Below are 11174 nucleotides of genomic sequence, written 5' to 3'. Positions count from 1 at the left end.
CAGTGTTTTCAGCTATCAATTTAAGCATCTTCAGCTATTAATCTTTTTTTAAAATGTTATAGTTTTATTTTTCTGTGACGATTACAGAAATGAATTATTTAAAATGTGGCTATTTGAGGCTTTCTGGAAAACCATAAATCTTTAAGTTTAAGCTGTGATTGTTACACTTTTTCTGTTAGCGTACAAACCGACCCCGGCCCCACAGTCAGAGAACAAAACAGCTGTGTTTGAGGACCCCTTGCTTAAAGAAGGAATTCAGATTCTGCCTTATAGTCTAAAAAATACAGTAATCATAATAAAAGCACTTAAAGTAGCTAAAAAGATGATCAGAGTGAGACTCGTTTTTGAGGTTTTATTTAAGGATAAATACACAAAAGTAGATTTTTATCTGATAAATATGGATGGATGGATGGATGTACGGATGCTTGTTTTTGTTTTTTTACAGAGTGGTGGGCGATCCGGAGGCGCCGTGACCTTTACTTGCTCAACAAGCTGTAATGCGGCCGACCCTGCAGCCTGGCAGTCCGTGCGCTGCAAACTGAAATCTACTGCTGTCAGATCTGTGCAGGTAAACAGGCACACACCGACGCCTCATCCCTACTCAACTTCTTCCCACATTTAGCAGCTCCATCTTACTAACTCGACACCTTCCCGCTAAAGCAAAGCAGCTGCTGTGAGAGGACGTTTTTAAAACTACATGCAGCCATGATGTCTGCTACGCCTGCTGGCCTCCACAATCCACCCGTCATCCCGCTCATCTTTTTAAGGACATATTTGAATATCAGGATGGAGTTAATTTCATGCTCGGTCAGCATGTCTCCACAAATGTAAAGAGAACACCCGTCTGACTTCTCGCATGAATGAGAGCTTTTTAAAGCTTTTGGAAACTCCGATGTGAGCTGAACGAAGCATTATGAAGCATTTGTGTCCATCAAGAAAAAAGAAACTTCTTCTTTTGTAAACACACCAGCTTTAACTTATTGTAACTTTTCTACCGTTGACACGATCAACGTGATTCCAGTAGATTTTGAAGGAGAAAAGCGGCTCGATGAGCCGCTTTTCTCCTTCAAAATCTACTGGAATCACGGTTGAAAAATTAGAGTAAATTAAAGAACATAAAATACTGGAGGTCCGGTGTTACAAAAGGTACTAGAAGATTTTTGGACTTTCTCAAAAGAAATATTTTTTATCTTCTTTTATATTGTTGTCAAAGAATTTTGAATTCTTATTTTATTTTTACTTTTCTTGTGAAATTTCCCATAGAAATTCTCTTTTTGTGATATTTTTTCACAAGATTTTGAATTTTTCTCTATATTTTTTTTACTTTATTCCCATAAAACTGATTTTCTTTCAAGTTTTTCCTTTTTTTCTCAAAATTATTCATTTTTCTCATAAGGTTTTGCCTTTTTTCTCTGAATTGTTTTAACTTTATTCTTATAAACTGACTTTTTTGTCTTTTTTTACATTTCTCACAATTTTTGACTATTCTTCTAAACTTCTTATAATTTTCCGACTGAAATCTCGTAAAGTTTTGACTTTTTTCCTCATAATTTTTTTAACTTTTCATAAAAATTTTTGCTCTTTTTGTACTATTTTTATAGAATGTTCAATTCTCAATTGTTTTACTTTTGTCAAGAAATTTTGACTCATAAGTTTTTGACTTTATTTCCATAAAAATATATATTTTTAATATCTTACAACAATTCTCATAAAGTTTTTACTTTTTTCTCATAATTTTTCAAATGTGTTCTTGTAAAATATGGAATTCTCATTATTTTGACATTTTTCTTGTAAGATTTTGATTTCTATAATTTTCTGACTTTTGTCTCGTAGTTTTTTGAATTTTTCATGAAAATTATGTTTTTTTTTCCTCTTTTTTGTACTATTCTTATAGAATTTTGAATTCTCAATTGTTTTACTTTTCTCATTAAATTTTGACCAAAGTTTTCAACTTTATTTCAATAAAAAATCTATTTTTTTTTCTGATAATTTTATGACCATTCTCATAAAGCTTTTACTTTTTTCTCATAATTCGACATTTTTCTCATTAGATTTTACCTTTTTTCTCAATTTTTTTTAACTTTATTCTCATAAAACTGACTATCTTTTTTTTTTACATTTCTCAGAATTTTGACTTTTCAATTTTTTTGACTATTCTCGTAAACTTTTCTTATAATTTTCTGACAAATCTCGTAAAGCTCTGACTTTTTTCTCGTGATTTTTTAAAATTTTCATAAAAATTATGTTTTTTGCTCTTTTTTGTAATATTTTTATAGAATTTCGAATTCTTCATTGTTTTACTTTTCTCATAAATTTTTGACTCAAATTTTCAACTTTATTTCCATAAAAATATTTTTCTTTTGATAATTTTACGTCTATTCTCATAAAGTTTTTACTTTTTTCTCATAATTCTTCAACGTTTTTCTCATTAGATTTTGCCTTTTTTTTTCATTTTTTTTACTTTATTCTCATAAAACTGACTTTTTTTCTTTTTTTTACATTTCTCTGAATTTTGACTTCTCGTCGATTCTTGTAAACTTTTCTTATAATTTTCCGACTTTAATCTCGTAAACCTTTCAGTTTATTTTTCAGATAACTTTACATTTTTTTTCTCTTGTACAGTTTTTTTTTTTTGGTCATGTTTTCAGTCGTATCTCATAATTTTTTTCTCATTCATTTAATTTAATTTAATTTCATGGTTTCCCACCAAACGGTTTGAGTTCAACCTTAAAAACATGTTTCCTTCAAATCATAAATGGATTTATTACAGACAAACGCTCGGAATGAATCCAATATTTGATGCACATCCAAAGCTTTCTCTTCCAGTTTTATTTCTCACATGAGCTCATTTACATTCAGAGTGGGTTTGTGGGAGTGAAGCCATAAACTTTATAATTTAATTAGGTGAATAACTGTAATCGCAGCTCAATATCTAGAACAAGTTAATGTTGAGGTTTGAGCTGCCAGCCGTCCAGAAGGGCAGAAATGATCTGCAGCTTCTCATAAAGTCAAGGATCATTTAGCTCTGATTGGAAATACAAAAACATTCATCAGAGTAATCCTCACTTGTGATAAATTACATCCCCTTAAACCTTCTAATTACATGATCCAGATCACTCAGGATTTAGAAGAGGCAGACAAAAAGGAAGGGAAGGAGTCCACTCTGGATGGTGAGATAAGTCGGTTTGTTTTGGTGCAGCTGCTCAGCAGACAGGAGTGATGTCGTGAAGGTGAAGCAGGAATACTAAAAAGTCTCTCTGACACCTCGGACTCAGCGGAGCATGAGAGCCGTGAAGACCAGAGGCAGCAGGAGGTCGGGGCGCGCCCGGCGGCCCGCCGAGGTGAGGCCGGCTCCGTACTGCTGCAGGAGCTGCAGAGCCACGCCGTTGGTCCAACCGAAGCCCAGCTGCAGCGGCACAGACCGGATCAGACTCAAACAAGCCGCTTTTCATCAACACTCGAGCGTCTCCGTACCTGCACTTCATATTCTCCGCCGCCGCCGGGTTTGCCGTCTCCATTCACGTCATACTGTAACAGAGGAGGAATCCCGAACTCACACGTCTGTGCTGCTGCTGCCCCTAAAGGAGCTCTTTCAACTCACCTTCTCAAACATGGCTTCATACTCGTTGTAGGCCAGCCAGTTGGTCCGGATCCAGCGCTGCGCCAAATCCAAAGCCAGCTGTTGGGCCTCGTCTGAGGGGAGTCTGGAGAAACCTGCGGAACCACACGGACAGTTAGGACGGCCGGCGGCTCAGGGACACTCTGGAATGAGTCCAACGAAACCTGCTGAGTCACAGCTCTAGAAAACAGATCATAAACATGTTTAAATACAGTTCAGACTGTCACAAACTTTTTTTATGCATTTCAACCTAATTATAGCAAAACAAAGACAAGCTCACTTATTTTACATCGCAAAAACTTTGACTTTACCATTAACAAATGACATTTTTAAATAAATAAAGATTTCTACCACTAGAGGGCAGTGTGTCATCACCATCAATAGTTAAAAATGAAAAACATTTTCATTTTGATCAGTTTTTGATGTCATAGAGAATCCAAAATGGAATACGTTATCAACAAACGTATAATTGATAGTTAAACAGGAAATTTTTATAGAAGCTCTTCCGAAAATTCAACACACAAAGATAAAAATCCCGTCAACTACAATAAATTAACTAAATAAAAGTAAATTAATCAAAAGAGGCAGCAGTCAGCAGATGAACATACTGACTCACTCCGATCATCTTCAGGTCTATTTCCAAAGTGTTCCCAGTTGTATTTTAATTATGATTTTGCTGTTTTTAGCCAATTTTTTTAAACTGTGTAGTTTTCTAGTTTATAGTTTATGCAAAGATTGACTTTGTGGGGGTTTTAAAAGTCAACTGTAGACGTTTCTTCTTAGTAAAGCTTTTAGCTGATTTTTTAATTTTATTTTACCATCACCCAACTTTTTAGTTGCAATCAGTCATTATTATTTCCTTGTTCCTGTATTTATTTAATATGTATTGTTGCAGATTTTACAAACTTTTTCAAACTGGGTTTTTTCATCGTATCTAGACTCAACAATTTGAATAGATAAATACTCAGAAATGTCATTTTGAGTCTAATTTTTTTTTATATTTCTCCTCTATAATCAGAAAAATGACACAAGATCATGCTAAAAACACAAAAGCAAGTTGTAATAGACTCACAAAGACCATAAACGACAGGAATTTTGGGAATTTGTCATTTTTTTGTCAAAAACTAATCCAGAAAACTGTGGATTTCTTTGTGTCAACACACTTTTAAATACATTGGCTTAATTATTGCAAACATTTTAGAGTTTCCTACTAATGAGGGAATTTTAAGTCTAACTTGAACTGTATTTGTGTTAAATGTAACCCCTGAATGTCACAGAAAACCACAACATTTAAAACTACAAAAATAAAATTCAGTTTAAACCTCCTGACTACCAGCAGTGCAATAATTCCTCTGTGGAGGACATTTCTAAGCCCGAACATCTCCCAAACACAATGAATTAACTCCTTTACTGAGGAGATTTTAGGATATTTCAATAATATCAAGTGAGAAATGGTGAAGCTCTGGGATTTGTAGTTTTTAGTAGATTTACAAACATTTTCAGATCAATAACAACACTCACTACGATTGATGCTCTCCATTTTTACTTCTATGCTCCAAACAAGCTTTTATTGTATAAAATCATAAAGCAGTGAACTAAATTAAACTACAAGCTCCAAGAATCTCCACTTTCTGGAGCTCAGGGTTCTGTTAATAATTGAATATTTCAGAGATGATGCAGAAGCTTTCATTCGGGGGCCTCTTCCCACCTTCTATGAGCATGTGCTGCAGGGGGGGCCACGCGTTGGGGTAGTCCCACTGCTGCCCAGACTCCCTCAGGGACGTGGGGACTCCGTTGGGGAAGTTGAGGGCGCCACTTTCCTGTGCAGAGACAAAAAAGAAAGATGAAAAAGCTGAAGGGGGAAGACTTTGCAGTGCACTTCTGCCACCTGGTGGTTCATTTAGGTATTGCAGCTGAGTGACATGAGAAAGTGAAAAAGGCATGACAAAAAAATGTCTTCTAACTATTGAATAAAAATGTCACAAATTGGATTAAAATATCAAAAATGATCGAATAATCAGATCTAGCATCACCTTAGTGATTCATAAGTTTCTTTAATAAAAAGGAGGACAAATTTTGAGGAGCAAAATGTTCTTTAAACAGATATTTTTTTAGATGTTTTTGTAAAATTCATAAATAAAAATCTCAAAGCTCTTATTTTGAAGGAACCTTCAGGTACTGCATCGCCCTCTCCCCCATCTCCGGCAGAGAGAAGCACTCGGCCCAGACCGGCGCCAGGTTGGAGGTGTAGAACTCCAGGTGTTTGGATTTGGACAGCAGGCTGTAGTCAAACCAGGCTCCTCTCTCGGGGTCCCACAGCAGCGCCTCCATGGCCTCCACCCTCCGGGCCGCCGCCTGCTCGTACGCAGCCGCAGACTCGTCCTCACCTGTCAGGGAGCAGCACGTCACAGTTAACCGCAGAGTGGACGGTCCCCGTGGCGGTCGGCCTCTCACCCAGCGCCCGGCAGAAGGAGGCCAGGGTCCGCTCGGTGCGGCACATCAGAGCGTTGAGGTCGACGGGCAGGATCTGGCTGGTGCGCGTGTCTTTGAGGGCGCCGTCGTTGTGGCCTTCGGCATCGATGTACCAGCGGGAGCTGAAGTCCCAGCCGGACTCCGCACCTGCTTTTAGCTCCGCCCACAGCTGCTCTCGAAGACCTGAGAGGAGGTCACATAAGCAGAGGAGTAAAAACAAACAAGAAGAAGCTGTTTTCTATTTAGAAATAAACTCTGGAACTGCTACAACCGTATTAAAGATTAATAGAAGTTGGAGTCTAATAGTCAACATTTAAATTCATGAAACATGAATCAGGTGTTCTCTAATATAAGGAATTTTATTTTCTGGATTCTTTGGATCTATTTTCAAAGGTCTTTTAATTGTGATTATTTTAATTTTAGACAAAAATTTAAAAAAAACTTCTCATTTTCTAGGACATAGTTTCTGCAGAGCGGCAGGCATTCTTTAGAAAGTCACCTCTGAGTTGTGGAGAGGACTTTTAGTATGGAGTGAGTTCTCTCCCATTTCCCATCATCCATTTGTTGCTACGTACACTCCAAGCATGTAATGTATGGAAGCTTTTGTAACTCATAATTCAAAATAAAAGTCAATACTGGAAATGCTTTTTCATTTTCACAACGTTGCTGCATTACTTGTCTCTTAAATAAAATGAAAAGGCAAATCTCTAAATGGCTTTTTCTTTTTCATATTCAGCACCGCTCATTTTGCAACTTAATTAAATGATAAAGAAAATGGGATTTGATATTTCATTGTTATGAAAGTTGGTTTGTAAATTTGTACCAAATTCAATAAAAAATATCAAATTTGAACATTTAAATGAAGAAGAAGAAATGCTTTTCCATTTTCAAAATGTAACTGCATTACTTGTCTCTTAAATAAAAAGAAAAGGCAAATCTCCAAACAGTTTTTCAATTTTCATCTTCAACATTGCTCATTCAGTAGCTTAATTAAAATGATAAAGAAAATGTAATTTGATATTTCATTTACATAAAGTTATTTTATAAATTTGTACCAAAATTCAATTAGAAATGTCACATTTGTAAATTAAAATAAACAGAAATGCTTTTCATTTTCAAAATGTAACTGCATTACTCGTCTCTTAAATAAAAAGAAAAATCCAATCACCAAACGGCTTTTCCATTTTCATCTTCAACACCGCTCATTCTATGACATTGGTAAAATGATAAACAAAATGGAATTTGATATTTCATTTTCAAAAAGTTCTCTGGTATATTTGTACCAAAATGAAATTAGAAATGCCACATTTGTAAATTAAAATAAACAGAAATGCTTTTTCATTTTCAAAATGTAACTGCATTACTTATCTCTTAAATAAAAAGAAAAAGCATTTCTCAGAACGGCTTTTTCTTTGTCATCTTCAACACCGCTCATTCACTAACTTAATTAAAATGATAAAGAAAATGGCATTTGATATTTCATTTTGTAAATTTGTACCAAAATTCAATTAGAAATGTCATATTTGTAAATTAAAATAAACAGAAATGCTTTTTCATTTTCACATTGTAACTGCATTACTTATCTCTTAAATAAAAAGAAAAAGCATTTCTCAGAACGGCTTTTTCTTTTTCATCGTCAGCACAGCTCATTCTTTGGCATAATTAAATCGTCAAAGACAGTTAAGATTGCTTTCTTCATTTTCACATCTCGCTGCACAAAAAGTGTCTCATAAATCAGTTTGAGTTAGCAGTTCCAACAGGCGCACCACGATGACGTCAGAGCTCCGCCTCTGCTTTGGTTGGTGCCGTTTTCATGAACTTACATAGAGAAAAGGGAAAAAACGAGCTCAAAGCTGATTTATCTTTTCATCTACAATTAACCAGCATTTTTTTTAAACCTTTAAGACTCAGATTTGAGCGGAACAGGGACACAGAGGTCTTTTTTTGAACAATTTGTTTGTCTGCTCCTGATTCACGATGATTTTAATAGAAACACGCAAGAATGCAATTGTAGACTGAATTTTCTTTAAAAATGACCATCATGAGGAAACTGCCAGAAGCACATGATAACATAAACAAAATCGTGATTTTCAATAAATGATTCATAATGACTTGAGTCTTAAATGAGTCCTTTGGGACATCTCGACGACTCATCCGTACCTTCAGAGAGTCCCTCTGCCAGCTCCAGGTCATCCGTGTAGGACTCGGGCCTGCAGACAGGTGTGCAGGTCAGTGAGGAGTATGGAAAGCCATTCGGGCCAAAATCAAGGACACGGGGCACACGTACCTGGGCAGACCCGCCTCCACGTGGAACCGGTTCAGTCTGTGTTCTGCCCCGGCGACATCCAAAGCCACCGAGCGGTTCTGCATCCAGAACCCGTACTCATCCTTCAGGACCGGCAAAGCAGCTCTAAACATTTAGAGGGGGGAGGAACAGAGACAGGTCAGATCTGGTGGGGGGCGCTTGAATAACTGGTAGCTGGAGTGAGAACCCGACCTCAGAAATTCTGTGTCGTTGGTGGCTTTGAAGAAGCTCTCCACCATCAGGGTGAGGAACGGTGGCTGGCTCCGCCTCTCGTAGTAAATCCGCCCCCCGTTTGGAATGAAGCCGTACCTGCAGGAGAATGGGAAGAAAACTGTTAAGTGGTGCTGGTATGTTTTGTTCTTTTCTTCCTCTGTCGTCTTACACGGATGAGTTTTGGTATTTTAGTTTGGGGTTAGCTCGGTAGTCTTGATTTTCAGGCTTTGTTTGTTTGTTTTCTTTAGGTTAGCGATGGGCAGATGAAGCTTCGTGAAGCCTTTCATCCAATTGGTTCACTCCAGTGCAATTCTTACTGGTGTCCAGTTTTTGTCATTGTCCCCTTTTGTTCCCCCACCCCCCCCACACCCCCAGACTCGAGCCAGGTTGACCCAAAGGGGACGGAACTGAAATACATTCATAGTTTTGATTGAACGATCTTTTCTTTCACAACTATTGATCCACTAACTGTTCATGTTCTCCATCAAAACACAAATGTTCATCAAATTTATAACAATATTTGGGTTGTAGTCAGAAAAACGATCATGGTCGTTTAGAGATCGTGTTTTTTCTACGTTTTTAACCAAATTTCATAACCAACAATGCATAATATAATTTTTTTTAATATAGTGAATTGATTTTTTTGTACATTTCTGGATCTAAAAAGAGTCAAAAGTGTTTCTGAATCATGCAAATATCAGCAAAACTAAGAACTATAATGACTAAAGAAGACATTTTATTTTGTAGAGTACCTACAAAGAGGTACTTCCTGTTTTAGTGGGAATAGATAATTTTTATATTATTTTACAGGTTGCACTGTATAGACGGTCCCTGAGTTTGTGTCGGACACACATGGATTGTTTTTAAGAAAAAAAAATGTTTTCATTTCTGCATCTCTACAAAATAAGAGCTCACTTCCTCCTTAATAGCCGAGTATTGATACTCGAAGCAGAAATCTGTTTCCAACTTTACTGTGTCGGCTACATCTCTCCGGGAGCCTCAGGCCTCACCTGCTGACCAGGTCCAGAAAGTTCTGGATCATGCCGTGGGCCGTGCTCGTCATCCCGGACACCAGCAGCCCGTTGATGACCCAGTAGGAGTCCCTGAGGGGGGGGGGGCAGAGGTCGGAGGTCAGAGGCGGCTGCACTGCGGGCTGACCGACCGACCGCTCACTCACCAGTAGTAGAGCTCCCTGAAGCGCCCCCCCGGCACCACCACGGGGTGGGGGGTGTGGATCAGCGAGTAGAGCTCCGGGTGATCTTTGACATCACTGCGGATCTGAAAGAGTTCAGAGGATCCAAACCGGATGAGGTTGGAACAGGAAAGATGTCGTCAATCCGCGGTAAATGTTGGAGTTCCTCTGAGGTTTCTGATGGTTTTAACGACTCTGGAGCTTCTCTTTCTGCTTTTCAACCTCACTATTTACATTTCTTACAAATGCAGATTCGTCTAAACTGTTTTTGGAAATAACAGTTTTTTTTAATCAAAGGATCAGAAAAAAACTGGAAGTTCTGGGTAAACATGTATCAGTGGGTAACAACAGAAAAAGTTCAGATTTAATGGATGTAATATGATGTATTTATAAGGAGCAATTATGATGGAATAATTTATACGTGTGTGTACTGCTTTATGTTTTATTTTCCAATCAGTTCACGACTAATCATCTTTAATTAGTTTGTTACATCATATTAAAACATCTGCAGTTTGTTTTGACTTCTTGAAATAAACCAACATCTTTATGTCTGAGTTTGAAGAAAAATAAGTATATAGCTTTTGCAAAAGCTTTATTTTAAAGATCAAATAAAAAGTTTTAAACCAGAGCTTTCACTTTTTTTATAACGTTCACAACAGGCATGACACGCGGTAAAGAAAACAAACTCTTGACCGCACTTTAAGCAGGCGTTCACACTGAACAAGCAGGGATCATCCCCTCCCCCCTGGCCTATTCCAAACAGGAAGTGGTTCCAGAAAGCCCAAATTAAGCCCTTATTAAAACATGAACAGCTATTACTGACATTCTGTTTGTCAGTCGTTCTGTTTGATTACAATCCAAAGTTTTGAAGCGTTGCGAGTCGTCACCTTCCTGCCCAGAGATTTCCACAGGTTATGTATTTGCCCCGCCCACTCCCTCAGCTTATCATCTTTGATTCCCGTCAGGAACTCTGGCCTGCAAAGACAAAGTTCCCGTCGTAAAGCCGCTAAAGCGTAGAGCTGCGAGGGTCGGGACGGCCGGATCTCACTGGTCGATCCAGTCTGGTGGAGTCCACGGCTCCAGCTCCGTCCCAGGTTCCTCAAAGTACTGATCCAGGAACTCCTGCAGCCTAGCGGGAGGAACCGTGGAGTTCAGGAACCCAGCGGTGAGGTTGTGAAAGGACGACAGAACAAGATCTGCAGGAAAGGACAGATTTGGACCAGCAGACGGCGGTTGGTGCTGGGAGTAAACTTCTGACTTGACCCTCACCAGGAGCAGAGTTCAGCTTCATGTCCACAAAGTGTTTATCATCTGGGAAGAGTTTGGCTCTCTGGACCTGATCCAGGACGGCTCCACTACAGTAGAGTTCACTG

At 38.1% G+C, this 11174-nt stretch overlaps 1 protein-coding gene across 1 annotated transcript in view; it reads right to left on the bottom strand.

Moving 5' to 3' along the window:
* Positions 1-2500: 2500 nt before the first annotated feature.
* treh (trehalase (brush-border membrane glycoprotein)) overlaps positions 2501-11174 on the bottom strand; it is a 10929-nt gene continuing 2255 nt past the window's right edge. The window contains exons 2-15 of the mRNA XM_024277061.2: positions 11071-11171; positions 10850-10997; positions 10689-10776; positions 9787-9887; positions 9620-9712; positions 8589-8705; positions 8379-8501; positions 8252-8301; positions 6074-6274; positions 5789-6006; positions 5328-5439; positions 3602-3714; positions 3475-3528; positions 2501-3406 (exon numbers count right to left, since the gene is read on the bottom strand). Of these exons, the coding sequence (XP_024132829.1) occupies positions 3272-3406; positions 3475-3528; positions 3602-3714; positions 5328-5439; positions 5789-6006; positions 6074-6274; positions 8252-8301; positions 8379-8501; positions 8589-8705; positions 9620-9712; positions 9787-9887; positions 10689-10776; positions 10850-10997; positions 11071-11171 (1654 nt within the window). The 3' untranslated portion in view covers positions 2501-3271. The remainder of the gene's footprint in view (positions 3407-3474; positions 3529-3601; positions 3715-5327; positions 5440-5788; positions 6007-6073; positions 6275-8251; positions 8302-8378; positions 8502-8588; positions 8706-9619; positions 9713-9786; positions 9888-10688; positions 10777-10849; positions 10998-11070; positions 11172-11174) is intronic.

This window comes from Oryzias melastigma, linkage group LG13 (genome assembly GCF_002922805.2).
Source record: "Oryzias melastigma strain HK-1 linkage group LG13, ASM292280v2, whole genome shotgun sequence".
Classification (NCBI taxonomy): domain Eukaryota; kingdom Metazoa; phylum Chordata; class Actinopteri; order Beloniformes; family Adrianichthyidae; genus Oryzias; species Oryzias melastigma.
The sequence above is the reverse complement of the archived record's forward strand: the minus strand, read 5'-3'. Positions and strand labels throughout refer to the sequence as shown.